At 44.1% G+C, this 15,052-nt stretch overlaps 1 protein-coding gene across 8 annotated transcripts in view; it reads right to left on the bottom strand.

Moving 5' to 3' along the window:
* The window catches only part of TAB2 (TGF-beta activated kinase 1 (MAP3K7) binding protein 2), a 144,222-nt gene that overhangs the window by 19,607 nt on the left and 109,563 nt on the right, over positions 1-15,052 (bottom strand). For all 8 annotated transcript variants that reach the window (XM_073337590.1, XM_073337593.1, XM_073337588.1 and 5 more), the window contains one exon: positions 12,670-14,182. In XM_073337590.1, the coding sequence (XP_073193691.1) occupies positions 12,670-14,182 (1,513 nt within the window). The remainder of the gene's footprint in view (positions 1-12,669; positions 14,183-15,052) is intronic.

The following is a 15,052-nucleotide window of genomic DNA, read 5'->3' as shown; positions in this document are numbered from 1 at the left end:
TCACTTCCTGGGCACCAGCAGAGGAGCATTAAGAACATAGGAGAGACAGGCTCCCTGTTCTCAGTTCTGGTGTCCAGAGCTGCAGCTGTTAGGGGCAATTGCAGGAAAAGTCAAGCTCAGCCCCTGCAACTCCAGAATGGAGCATGTTCAGTAGCTCAGTGGAAATTATTCACGTGTTCAGCTGGCATGCAGGAGCAGTGCACGGAGCGAGTATTCTTAGTTCATATGCAATCTGTGGAGAATTTTGTTGCTGAACTTTAAACCTCTACTGAGCACGTGAACATGGAGATTTTTCAGAGGCTTTTAACTTGGCCAAACTTGGGTGGAGTTGCATGGTACAGTAAAAGGCACATTCCTGACACCAGGGTGATAGCCCTGCTCAATTTTAAGTTCTTGCACCAACTCCTCCTCCCCATCATGACTTCAGAAGGTACACAGTTGTAGCAGCAAGCCTCTTGAGGTTCTCAAAGACGGAATACATGGAGGGCATGCCTCTATCCCTAGCTCCTGCAGAGAAGGGAAGTACAGAACCCCTTCTCTCTGCACTAAGTTTCCAATGTTGGGTAGAGACTTCTCAGCTCACCCTCCCAATATTGCTGCTAGCTAAGCTCCTCACAATCCCTTGACAATCCGATCCCTCCAATGTTACAGGGGTTCCCCTTGAAGAGTGTCAACTTTAAGTCTGACTCTCCATTTCCTGTTTTCCCAAGGTTTGTGTTCTGTTTATTCTTCTACTGTTAGCATTCTTGTAAGGGGAATGTAAATAGACTAACACTGAATTTCAAGGTTTAAGTTTTAGGAATTAAACTCTAAGAGTTAGTCCACAGTTAAAATTTAGATGAGACTAGCTATATCACTCAAGAGCATGAAAAATTCACACCCCCCGAGTGCCACAGTTAAACCAACCTAACTCCTTGTGTGGATGCAGCTAGGTCAATGGAAAAATTCTTCCTTCAACCTAGCTACCGTCGCTCAGAGAGGTGGAGGTGGATTACCACTTTAATGAAAAAAAGTGCCTTCATTTTTTATATAAAGAATATGTAAAAGTTTTCACCATCCAGAGACTAAAAGGTAGCACCAAGTTCTGGAAGACAAGGCCATTTTACTGCATAACTAAATAAATGTCAAATTTATCTGTAAAAATTGCAAATTTGTACGAAAAGGATAAATCACTTTAGCAAAACAAGTTGCAAAATATACTAGCAATGTATTTTTTTAAAAAATCATTTAAAAAAGGCCAACTTTAACAGCGTCATATTATACAGATCAGCATATTGCCAAAGGTCCTGGAACTCCTTAATATTTAACTGTTCTATCTGGGGTAGAGGAGAACTGTACGAATGTGTTACACTTCTGTGCAAGTAGGTGTTGAAAATGTTGAGAAGTAGGAAACAGCTTTCTTTGTCTGTAAATTTTAAACCTAATAATTAAACTGCAAATATTTGCATCAACAGGCATTTAATGACTAACAACAACAGGTTACATTCACAAATACATCATGCCTTTGAAATATGATTTTACCTCCTTAGGTTTTTATGATCACACTCAGACTGGATATGGTTTTCAACCAGCACTATGGGATTTTTAAAAAAATAAACAGAAAAGTAAAACTTAATTGTGAAAAAATCTCAAGCTATTAGAAAAATCTCCCAATTCATCTGTTTACATAAAGGAAACCACTGGCAGCAAATGAGAATGCAACCTGCATCCATGAACATAATTAATATTACACACATGTATACACTTTTGTTGGTGAAGAGGAAAACAAATGTAACTACATTTTCTTAATTTTTTTCTAAATTACATGCAAAAGTATATTACCAACTCAAACGAAGCACTCAAAAGTTAGGAAAAGCAACCTTCATTAGGCCCCCCTGTGCGTACGCACTATGGTACGGTCTTTAACTTACATGATTTTCACAGGACCCCTTCCTCACTCAGTGCACTGGGTAGACGATGCTCACTGAATGAGCTGCTTTCATGATCGTTATTCAACATACGGCCCAATGCCTTATTTACTGTACACTATTCAAACCCTGCTCTGAACAAGGATTTATTAATTTCTTCACACCCTTTTCTATGGTGCTCATCACTATAGTATCTGACAACCATTAATTAATTTTCCTTCATAATACCCCTGTAAGATAATGTATTAGAACTGCCATTGTATAGATAGGCAATCAATGCACAAAGATTGTCAGAAGCATACACTATTCCACTGTGTCCAACTTGAGATGTCTATGGCCTAATTTTTCAGAGAATTTAACATTTTTTAGCACTTCATGTGTTCAGAGCACAACTCGTATTGACTTCAGTTGTAAATGTGAGCACTCAGCACATCCACAAATCAAACCACAAGGTCTCAAGTTGGACATTCAGAAAATGATGAGCACACAATTAGTGTCACCTCTGAAAAGTTTCATTTAGGTGACTTTCCCAATATTCCATAGGAAATTGGTGGTAAAGATAGGGACAGAATCCAGTTCTCCAGGGTAGCATGCCTTAACCATAAGACTACCCTTTTTCTGCCTGCAGCCTCCTGCCTCATTCACTACACATCTTCCATCTTGAAATTTAATATGAAAATATGAAATTTAATAGTGAGAAGTGTAAGGTCATGCATTTAGGGATTAATAACAAGAATTTTAGTTATAAGCTAGGGACGCATCAACTAGAAGTAACGGAGGAGGAAAAGGACCTTGGAGTATTGGTTGATCATAGGATGACTATGAGCTGCCAATGTGATATGGCTGTGAAAAAAGCTAATGTCGTCTTGGGATGCATCAGGAGAGGTATTTCCAGTAGGGATAAGGAGGTTTTAGTACCGTTATATAAGGCACTGGTGAGACCTCACCTGGAATACTGTGTGCAGTTCTGGTCTCCCATGTTTAAGAAGGATGAATTCAAACTGGAACAGGTGCAGAGAAGGGCTACTAGGATGATCCGAGGAATGGAAAACTTGTCTTATGAAAGGAGACTTAGGGAGCTTGGCTTGTTTAGCCTAACTAAAAGAAGGTTGAGGGGAGATATGATTGCTCTCTATAAATATATCAGAGGGATAAATACCAGAGAGGGAGAGGAATTATTTAAACTCAGTACCAATGTGGACACAAGAACAAATGGATATAAACTGGCCACTAGGAAATTTAGATTAGAAATTAGACGAAGGTTTCTAACCATCAGAGGAGTGAAGTTTTGGAATAGCCTTCCGAGGGAAGTAGTGGGGGCAAAAGATCTATCTTGCTTTAAGATTAAACTCGATAAGTTTATGGAGGAGATGGTATGATGGGATAACATGGTTTTGGTAATTAAATATTCATGGTAAATAGGCCCAATGGCCTGTGATGGGTTTTTAGATGGGGTAAGATCCAAGTTACCCGGGAAAGAATTTTCTGTAGTATCTGGCTGATGAATCTTGCCCATATGCTCAGGGTTTAGCTGATCGCCATATTTGGGGTCGGGAAGGAATTTTCCTCCAGGGCAGATTGGAAGGCCCTGGAGGTTTTTCGCCTTCCTCTGTAGCATGGGGCACGGGTCACTTGCTGGAGGATTCTCTGCTCCTTGAGGTCTTCAAACTACAATTTGAGGACTTCAATAGCACAGATATAGGTGTGAGGTCTTTTTTTAGGAGTGGTGGGTGAAATTCTGTGGCCTGCATTGTGCAGGAGGTCAGACTAGATGATCATAATGGTCCCTTCTGGCCTAAATATCTATGAATCTATGAATCTTTGGCAACAAATGAGACAAAGAGGACTTGCAGACAACAGCTTCATTTACTACACAACTCTGATTCATTCTCAGAGGACGCTCCATCCTGTGCCCCGAATGACATGGGATCCTGTGGAAGAAATAGTAGGTGATCATGTAATTTAAAGACTATCATAACACAAGAGCACACGGAGTCCAAATTAAGACTGCACAGGCAACCTTTATTCTGTCATTTCCTAACTTCCGAATGCTTCATTTAGCAACCAAACATGTTAATGACCCTTTTTGTGTGTAATTTCAGAGGTTTCTAAAAAAGGAATCTGAAAAAAATTCCTTTGTGTGGAACCATACGGACTTTCCCATGGATCATCAGTAGAGTTGAGAACCCTTATAACCACAGCACAGACCTTTAACATTGAGCGTAGGGAAGTAACTGACAGCAGTAGTAGGTTGATGACCTCTATGTGGATGAATCACTAGAAGCAGATAAGGCACACACTTTGCAAGTGGATAGCAGACATTTGCTGCCATTAGAAGAATGGTGAATCTCAGAAATCCTGCATTCTGTTCCAGGTTCTATGGGGACAGTGTTCTCTAGTGGGCACAGACCATCATGCCTGTCCTCCAACAAGCCCGACCCCTTCTGCCCTCCAGCCCATCCTCATCCCAGTCCACCAGCTGCCTCAGCAACTTGACCTAGTTCCCCATAACCTCAGTGTCTTGCCACAATCCACCGACAACTCCCATGGCCCTTTGTTCCAGTCCTCACTCTTGCCACTCCTCAGGCCCAGTTACTCATCCCTCTGCATTCTAATCAGTCAGCTCCCTCCTCCTCCTGCTGCGGCACCTGCAGGGGGAGCACTGAGAACACAGGACAGCCTCCCTGTTCCCAGCAACACAACAGTCTCTGGCTACCGGGAAGAGCAATTGCAGGAAGAGTCCTACTCAGATTCTGTAGCCCAGGACTGGATTGTGCAAGTGCAGACAATCTTCAGTGAATTTAGCTGCAAAGCTCTAACAAGTCTCTACTGATAATATAACTGCTGAGGTTTTCAGAAGCTCATAAGCATTGCTAAATTTTCACAGGGACAGTAAAAGGTACATCCCTGACTCCATGCCAAACTTCCTATCAAATTTCAAGTCCTGGGGCCAATGCACGGAGGTGCTAGAGCTTCTCAGTAGAACTGCTGTAGGAATTTTTTTTTTTTTTTTTAATATGGGCAAAACTGTTCCCCCCAAACCATATTCTGAGACGCAACTGAACCATTTTGAGTGAAGTTTCCCCAAAAATATTCAACCTGAGGCAGATACCTACCATGGAACATGTCAGCCCAAATGAATAAAGTTCGGCAAAATTATAACCAAGTGAAAAAAAACCAGTTACTAACCTTTCATAACTGTTATTCTTCAAGATGTGTTGCTCATGTCCATTCCATGTTAGATGTATGTGTGCTGCGAGGACCACTGCCAGAGATTTTTCCCTCAGCGGTATCTGTCAGGCTGGCTGTAGCGCCTTCCGGAGCTGTGCGCTTATGCACTGATATAAGAAACACTGTCAGCCCCGCACCCCCTCAGTTCCATCTGGCCAGTTGACTCCGACAGAGGGGCAGGAGGGTAGGTCATGAGCAACACATCTTGCGGAACAGTAGTTACGGAAGGCTAGTAACAATTTTAAATTCAAGTGCTTGCTCATGTCCATTCCATGCTAGGTGATTCACAAGCAGTACCCCGGGAAGGTGGGCTCGAAGTTCATGGCCACACTGACTGTAGCACTGCCCTGTCAAAACTGGGTCATCTCAGACCTGTTGGCTGACGGCATAGTGGGATGCAAAGATATGTACCGACAACCAGGTCACAGCTCTGCAGATGTCCTGAATTAGGACCAACACAAGGAATGCTGCTGACGCTGCCTGGGCTCTTGTGGAATGAGCAGTTAAGATGACTGGAGGTAGGATCATTCACCTGCTTGTAGCAAGCCCAGATGCAGGCAATTATCCAAGACGAGATCCTCTGGGCTGACACAGGTAGCCCTCTCATCCTTTCCACTACTGCAATGAAGAGTTGTGTGGATTTGCAGAAGGGTTTATTCCTCTCAATATAAACGGCAAGGAGGGCACATCTAAAATCCAGCAAATGAAGCCATCATTCCTCAGGGCGCTTGAGAGGTTTCAGGAAGACGACTGGTAGGAAAATAGCCTGGTTGTTATGGAATTGTGACACCACCTTTGGTAGGAAGGCTGAATGGGACAAGGTTGGACCTTGTCCTTGAAGAACACTGTGTAGGGCGGTTCTGACGTAAGGGCCTTGATTTCAGAGACTCTGGCTGAGGTGATCACCACCAGGAAGGTGACTTCCAAGAGAGAAGTAACAGGATGCACAATACTAATGCCTTAAGGAGGGACACACGAGCTTTGACAGAACCAGGTTTAAATCCCCTGAGGGGAGATGGGGGCTCGCAGACCTGAGGATACTCTCTCCAGCCCCTTGAGAACATGGACCTTCCTTTCACTGGAGGGTGGAAGGCTGAGATGGCTGCTAAGTGCACTCTAAGAGATGAGAGGGCCAGGCCTTGCTGCTTCAAGTGGAGCAAATAGTCCGAGATAAACTGAAAAGAAGAAAGAGATGGAGATAGAGCATGTTCAGAAGCCCAAAGAGAGAAAAGCTTCCACTTGGTAGCCCTGATGGAAGGCTTTCTACTGCCTAACAAGATCTGCCAAACGTATTCCAAGCAAGTCTGTCCTTCAAGATTCAGCCATACAGCATCCATGCAGTTAGGAGGCTCAGCTCAGGCGAAGCAATGAGCTTTGCAAGTGATCTTGTCAAATCAGTTCTGGATGGAGTGGGAGCAAGAGAGCGGTTGTCACCAAGAGATCCAGGAGCTGAACCAATGCTAGTGTGGCCAAGCCAGGGCTATCAGAATAACTCTCACCTTGTCCCGTTTGATTTTAGGACTTTGTGAATGAAGGGGATTGGGGGAAAACTAGCAGGTCTGTCCATGGGAGCAGGTAAGCATTGGAAATGGAGCCTGGACTGTGTCCACGCAGCAAACAAAACTGATGGCATTTCCTGTTCTGCCTGGTAGTGAACAGGTCCACCTGGGGAGGCCCCCATCTTTGGAAGATGAATCTGGTGACCTTTGGGTGAAAGGACCTCTTGTGGTGAGAGGAAAAAACTTCTGAGGTGATCCATCAGTACATTCTGGGCTCCCAGGAGAAGTGATGCCTTGAGATGAATTGAGTGCTTTGCACAGAAGTCCCACAGACAGATGGCCTCCTGACACAAGGCCAAAGATCGAGCTCCTCCCTGTTTGTTGATGTAAAATATGGCTGCAGTATTGTCTGTCAGAACCTGCACCACTTTGCCTAAGATTTGGGGAACACACACTTGGAATGCTAAGCATACAGCCCTGAGCTTCCTGACGTTTATGTGCAGAGAGAGTTCTTCTTGGGACCAGAGGCCCCGAGACCTGAGGTAGTTGAGGTGGGCTCCCCACCCTAGGTGTGACGCACCTGAGACTAAGACAATCGATGGTTGAGGGGTAACAAAGGGCATCCCCATTATTACCGATCTCGGGTCTTTCCACCAGTCCAGGGAGGCGAGGACCAGAGGAGGAACTATGAGCACTGAGTCCAAGTAGTGTCTGCTCAGGGAGTAAACTGACACTAGACACATCTGGAGGGGCCTGAGGCACAGCCTTGCATGCTAAACCACATAAGTACATGTCACCATGTGCCCCAGTAGCTTGAGGCAAACCTGAGCTGTTGTGACTAGGTGGACAATGACACTGGATATCAGGTCCAACATGGTCTGGAATGGGCCTCCGGCAGGAAGACCCTGCCCTGGATTGAGTTGAGCACTGCCCCAATAAATTCTGTTCTCTGAACTGGGACAAGAGTTGACTTCTGCTAGTTTATCAGTAGGCCCAGTGCTTGGAAGGTGACTTGGACCATGCTGATGTGTTCTGTACTTGAGCCTGTGACCCACCTTTTATCAGCCAGTCATCGAGGTACAGGTAAGCTTGTTCACCTTGCCACTTGAGGAAGGCTGCTACGACCACCGTACACTTCGTGAAAACCCAAGGGGTTGCCAATAGACCAAAGGGAAGAGTGGTGAATTAGTAGTGGTGTTGACCTTCTATAAATCTGAGAAATCTTCTGTGCCATGGAAGATAGAAATGTGAAAGTATGTGTTATTTAAGTCCAGGGTGGCATACTAGTCTCCTGGATCCAGGGAAGGAAGTATGGAGGCAAGGGAGACCCTGCGGAACCTCAGCTTCTTGAAGATATTTTTTGAGGTGACACAGGTCCAAGATGAACCAGAGGCCCCCTTTGGTCTTTGGGATTAGGCAATACCAGGAGTAAAACACTTTCTCTCTCTCAAGTCTTGAAGAACCTCCTCCACAGCCCTCATACGTATGAGGGATTGCATCTCCTGGACAAGGCGATGCTTGTAAGAAGGCTCCCTGAAGAGGGACGGGAATGGGGGATGGAAGGGAGGGAGGGATAAAAACTGAAGGGTATAGCCAACTGTCACTGTACTCAGGATCCAATGTTATGTATGTCCATGCTGGCCTGAAGAGTTACAGACAGTCCAAAAATAAAAAGGGGGGGGCGGATCTGAAACGGTGACTGATACAGAGCCCTCGGGCGCACATTCAACAACCTGCTTGGCTTGTCGGAGTATCTCCAACTGGGTGGCTGAAGTGGACGGGAATGGTTGGTGCCGTTTATAACCTCTCCTTTTTCTTTTGTAGGGCTCCTGTCTTGGAGCCACAGAGAACAGAGGAGGCTGCTGGGGCCTGACGTGCTTCCTAGAAGCTGACAGAGCATAATGGCCAAAGGATCATAGTGTGGCCCTCGAGTCCTTCAGGCCGTGAAGTTACATGTCCATCAGGTCAGAGAACAGAAGAGCCTTTGAAGAGGAAGTCTTGGATAGACTGTTGGACCTCGTGAGGAAGGCTGGAGGACTGGAGCCAAGAACGCCTCATGGTATCAATGGAGGCCGTTGTCCTGGCTGCAGAGTTGACAGCATCCAGAGCTGCCTAGAGTGAGGTCCTGGCTGCCACAGTCTTACCCTCCTCCAAAACGGCGGTGAACTCCTGCCTTGAATCTTGGGGCAGGGAGTCTTTAAATTTAGCTAAGGAGTCCCACAGATTAAAATCGTATCTCCCCAGCAGAGCTTGCTGGTTGGAGAAATGTAGTTGAAGACAACAGGTTTATTCAACAGTTCTTCTGAAATGGTCTAGTCTGTGTCTTTTTGCTTAGGGGTAGTGCTTGACTATCCCTTTCATTTTCTGCAGGCCACCAAAGGCATGTGAGTACAGGTATTTGAACCTGCCTGCTGACACACAATACTATTTCTCTGCCCTATTTGAAGTGGGGGGCAGAGAAGGAGTTTGCCATAGGGCCTTGCCAGGTCCCATCACCGCCTCATTAATGAGCAAGGTCACCTTGGAGGGAGCTGGAGCAGCCAGGATATCACTAAGGCTGTGTGATGTCTCTTTGAGCTCCTCAATTTCCAGACCCAGGTTCGCAATGACCTGCTTAAAAAGGCCCTGATGGACTCTGAAGTTATCATGACAAAGCAGGTTACTGAGTCCCACAACTGCCCTGTCTGGGGTGGATGAGGAGAAGTGTCTTCCTATTCCTCAACTATGTCCACTGGAGCCATCTCCTGGACATGGGTACCTGAGTTGGGGTCTGGTGCCAAGTGGGAAGGAGCAGTAGCCCATCTCTTGGAAACCACCAAGCAGGAGTAATAGAAGGGAGGACGCGGTACTGTGGGAAAACCCCAGGGGTTCCAGTGAGGCCACTGCATTGGACACTGACCCACTGTCCAGGTGTTGGCACGAGGACTGTCACTGAAGTCTGGTGGTGCATAAGCTGGGTACTGGGACGCATTTTAGGAGGCACGTAAGGTTCCCCTTCAGACTCAGAAGAGGAGTCTTCTCTCAGAGACCTTTGTGGATCGGTACCTGCTTCTACCTCCATACCACGCTGGGGTTCCAGGGACTGGCAATGGACTGGTGATTGAGATGCCAGATCAGGGAAGGCTTGCCCCTAGAGGGTGCCGGGGGATCCAGTGCTGGGAAGGAGCCCGACACTCCTTGTCTCCTCCTCCTTCCGGTCACCAGAACCGATAGGTGTCCCATTGGAGTTGAAGGGACCGGCAGAGAAAGAAGGTCCCTAGCCACTGGAAAGCCTCTAGGGTTGATGGCATTGTCAGATTGCTGGCACAGCAGTGGCTTCTGGGAGTCGGTGGAGAGTCCTGCACCGGACTAATGCTCTAGGCAGAGTCGACAGTGCCATTGCGGGCCCGAGAGAGGCAGAATGGCCTGGCACAGGTCTCACTGTGCTGCCTTCTCCCCACTTGTCTCTATTCTGCACTGGCGAGTGCCCTCTGTTGGTTCGCAGCTTCTTGTGCTTCTTTCTTGGCACCAGAGTGTGAACGGTGCAAGGAAATGCTCAGTGCTGGGGAAATGCTTCGCACCAAAGCTGAAGTACTTGATGCCAAATTGGAGTGGCTTCACTCATATTGGTCTGAGGGTGGCTTCCATAAGGATAGCCTTCAGCCTAATGTCTGTCCTTTTTAGTGCAGGGTCTGAAGTCCCGACAGATCTGGGAGTTTCCCCCAAGCACTTTAAGTAGCTGGAGTGCAGGTCACGCACAGGCACAGGTTTGTCTCAAGGCTTGAAGCTCGGAGCATACCTGTCCCCTGGGGCAAAAAAGTGCCTCAACGATAGGAACTATCTATTTACACTAACGATATACACGAACGCTAACTACAAAAAATTACAAACGAAGATAGAGTCCAAAAACCACTGGGAAGAAAGCAAGAAAGGTTGTTTCGGTAACCATCCCGGGCGTAAGTTGAAACTGAGAGGTTGTGGGGCTGGCAGCATCCCTTGTACCAGTGCATAAGTGCGTTGCTCCAGAGTGCGTTAGAGACGGCCCGACAGATATCACTGAGGGAAAAATTTTCAGCAGTGAACATGACGGGCACACTCCTAACATGGAATGGACATGAAAAGAAGAACATGGTCTTATTATGAAAAGTATCAGGCAACCTTACCGACAGATGTTGCTACCTGCACCACCTATAAGCTTAAAAATTAAGCTGCTTTGTGATATAAAAGACCCAAAATTTAGGAACAACAGTTAAACTTCTAGTTGCTTGGACTGGGCAGATAAATCATGATCATGCATCTCAACTTCGGAATGATTTATAAGTGTAGCAAAAGATTAAAAAAAGCATAGCAGCTGAGTGGAAGAAAATATGTTCTGGAAATCTGGAGCATTCCTCTGAATACAGAGCACTTGAGCAGCATTACACATGAGTATAGAGGAGAACAGAAGCCCCCACTAAATAGAGGGGAAGGGACTTACCCCATAAAGTCAGTGCAGAGACAGCTCCTGTCACACAGCTTCATGCTAAGACCATAACTCACACCATGCATTGGCCTTTTGTCTCTGAAAACTTGCATTACACATTACAATTGTGTATTACCTAATACACAATCGGGGTTCAGTGTAGGTGGGAATCAGCACTTTTGGAGGATGAATTAGTTCCTATGCAATCAGCGACCCTGAAGCAGCACTGGGCACAGGGAGCTTTCCCTGGTCATGACGCATCAGCTGTTGATTGTAGGAGTAGCTAGTACCATAGTAGGAATCATTTGGTATTCAAAGCTAGGTCTGGTAGGAGCTGCATGCAGCAGAAGCCAGTACCACAAATATTGTCTCAAGAAAGTCAGAACAGAAGAAAAACTGTACCAGAAATGCAGATCATTCGAACAGTATGATCATTATATAGATGCAAGATTTATTTTCCTCCTAATGTATGTTTAACAAAAATACTAATGGGGATGGGATTTAAACACCACAGCATTCAAGAACCCCCTAATCTAGACAAGGCGTGCACAAGCTACTTCAATATTAAATTTACCTCATAACAGTTGATCTGAACAACGTTTACAGTAATCTTGGAACAAGTCTTATGTCAATTTCTTTTAATGCTAAATTGGTTGACAATAATTGAAGGGTCTCAAGAAGTTTTGTATCCTAATAAGTATTGGAAGGCTCAATCTGGATCATTTTCAAATTATTATTGTATTACTATAATCCTACTCCTCTCCATGTTAACAAAATACACAAAATATAAAGACACAAGAATAGTGGGATTAACAAGAGGAGTCCTTATCACTACACAATTCATTTGCTTTTCATGTAATCTCATCCCCTTTCGTTCACCACACTACTGTTTAGGCTTTAACTTCTTTGGGATTGGATTCTTTTTCATATTTGTTTATAACATTATATAAATAATACAAGTAATATAACTTCAAACATCCTTATGGATGTCTGACAACAGAAAATGGCGAGATAAAAAATTCACTCCTATTCAAATAGCTTCCAAAGTCTAGATTCCTCACTTTCTATATAACATTTGCAAAATGAACTATTAATAAGGAAAGCAATATTCAATGGGAACAGTGCCTATCAACTGTAATCTGGTTCAACAACCTGTCAGTATGTCTGGACATTTGATTTGTTTAAAATCAATTGAAAAATGAGAAATCTTTTTCAGAACAATCTATTAAAATGAAGTAACCACCCTTCTAGTCTGGTAAAGAATTCTATCCCATCTGCTAACTCAGAAAAGGCTCCACAGAACAGAAAGTGATTATTGATAATTGAACACAAAACAACAGAACCTCTATTTCACCGTCAGGTAATCAGTTAAACCTGCCTTTACCATGCAAAGTTAAGGAAGGATTGAGTCAAATGTGTGTTAATTATAAATTTGTATTTCTGATTTAGAATATACTCCAGAGTGCAATGAACAGGAGTTATTGTGTCAATTCCAAAATGGCTGATTGGTGGTTCTTGTTTTGCCCTGAAATGTAACTATTGGGCCAGATAACTTGGTAAAAATCTCTGCAATTTACATTAAGAATATTACCTTGTGTGTAGGCAGCATCATCGGATCCCACACTCAATTTCCGTGCATCACTGATCCTATCCACATGTGCTAAAACAGGGTCAGTAAGATGCTGGATACCCTCTGGTTCTGCATAGTGATCAGGAAGGTTTAGAAGATTTGTAGGTTCAAAGGTTGGGGATACTACCCCTGGTGAAACTGCAGGGGGTTTATTTGGAGAAACTGTAATTTTAAAAGTATATTTTGTGTTAGGCTGCGTGACCACTACTCGAGGAGAGGTTGCAGTGGTGTTGTTGCCCACTGCTCGACTCTTGGGTGGATGGTGATGAATAAATGCAGGACCCATGCTTACTTGACCAGACATATTCCTAGAGGTGGTAGTTACACCAGGATTTGTTGATATGAAGAGTGTTGGTTGGTTCCGCACAATTTGCTCATCTCCTGTTGTGGCATTTGCTGAAATGTAGACCTTAGGTTGACTGCGTGTGATCACTTCATCAGTATTTGGTGGACTGGCAGCTATGTAAACAGTGGGTTGACTTCTACTTAATGTCTGGCTGTTGAGGGAAGAAGGATTAGTGGAAGTGCGAGGACCAGATGAACGCAGCTTTGAAGAATTGTTTCTTTGTGGTGGTTCAAGTTTGATTTCAATTTGGTTTTTGCGAGGTCCTGTTGAGATATTCTGAATGTTATATTGGCTATGGGTAGCAGACTGTGAACTACCAGATGAATGAATCATGGGTGCTTGTGGAGTAGTGGGTGAACTGATAGGCATATAAACATGAGAAGTCTGGTGGCCTTGTTGGTTTGGCTGTGATGATTGTTGTGATGAGGTATGTGGCAGAGGACTGGATGTAGGAAGAGTAGTCCAGGGACTTGGTTGTGAAGGCTGGTAGACTTGCTGAGGATGCATGGGATTAAACTGAGACACCCAACCTGGATGCTGCTGTGTCTGTCGAGCTGTACCACTTGGAGTTGTAATATAAGGCCTAATATAGATAGAATTTCCCTGTGGACTATTAAGTACAGGTGGAGGTACACCATGTATGTGCAAAGACGTAGGGGTATTGCGACCAGGCTGAATATTGGGGGCTAAAGTTACCATAATGGGGTTGAACCTGGGTGTTTGCTGAGAGAGGCTAGATGCTCCTTTGCTGCCTATGTGAAATCCCAGGTGTTGTCCTGGATTAGAAGTACTAACTGTATTAGCCATTCCAAAGACATTAAATCCCTGTGGAACTTGAGCTGGTGCTGTCTGTGGCTCCTGCTGAAACAGTTCACTGTTGGGCTGACTGCCTTGAAGATGTCCATCACTAATGCTGTGAGCTAAAGTCCTACTTCCATTCATTCTACTTCCTTCCCGTCCATGGTGATACACATTCTGTGACTGCAAATCCAAGTTAAGAGATGTCATGTGATTTCGTAGTCCAGGAATCCCAGAATCATCCGAAAAACCTAGGTCTCCTTCACCGTAGAGATACTTCGTGCTCTCCTGAGACAGAACTGCACAACAGGCATCCAAGTTATTATTATTCTATAAAAAAAAACAGAGTTTGAAGTTATTGATAAAATAAGGTCATATGCTTACATTGTATCATCATTAAAAAATTACTATGCAGCATCAAATGAAAAGCTTTGGGTTGTTGGCCAGCACAGCTGCTACACATGCATGAAGGGCTTGCATGTGAAGCTTACTATTATGAGAACTGACTCACTCCCTGGCACCAAGGGCAGAGATCTGCATTGTTGCTGCAGTAGTGACAGGGAGATCCTTGACAAGCTAATACGGTATGGTACTTCTTGGATGAATACTTTTGCTATTCTTCCCCACTTTCAGAACAATCTTCAGCATTGATCAAGACTCTGCTGAGGGGGAAACTGACAGAAGGGTTGACTTCACTGTACCTGTATATTACGGGTAAATAACTTGAAAAACAAAAACAAAATATGTTTATTTTAAATGTTTTCCAAAACATTTTAAAGATTGATTTCATAACGTAATACCATCTGCTGAATATAAAATGGCAAATTTATAAACAGAAGAAACATGCAGATTAAGGAAAGTGCAGAAGAGAACATTAAAGATACGTCAAATAAGAATTTAATTTGAACAAACAGCAGCAGCATATGAACAATCTATTTCACAAGATGAAACACTTTAAATAGAAGTTTATTGATTACAGTGGTATATTTAAATATTCATACTGTGTCTACCAAAATTCCCCTAATAGTCCACTATTTTCAAAAGCTTTACAACAACCCTTTCTTTGGGATAAACTTAACACACAAACTTGAATCTGAGGACATTTAAAAAAATTTAAATGGTAATAATCTATAAAAATAAATGAGCAAAATGTGTTTTTTGCTTACCTCGAACCGAGGTAATCAGAAACCCATAACTGAC

Source organism: Lepidochelys kempii, chromosome 3 (assembly GCF_965140285.1).
Source record: "Lepidochelys kempii isolate rLepKem1 chromosome 3, rLepKem1.hap1, whole genome shotgun sequence".
In the NCBI taxonomy this organism is placed as follows: domain Eukaryota; kingdom Metazoa; phylum Chordata; order Testudines; family Cheloniidae; genus Lepidochelys; species Lepidochelys kempii.
The sequence above is the reverse complement of the archived record's forward strand: the minus strand, read 5'-3'. Positions and strand labels throughout refer to the sequence as shown.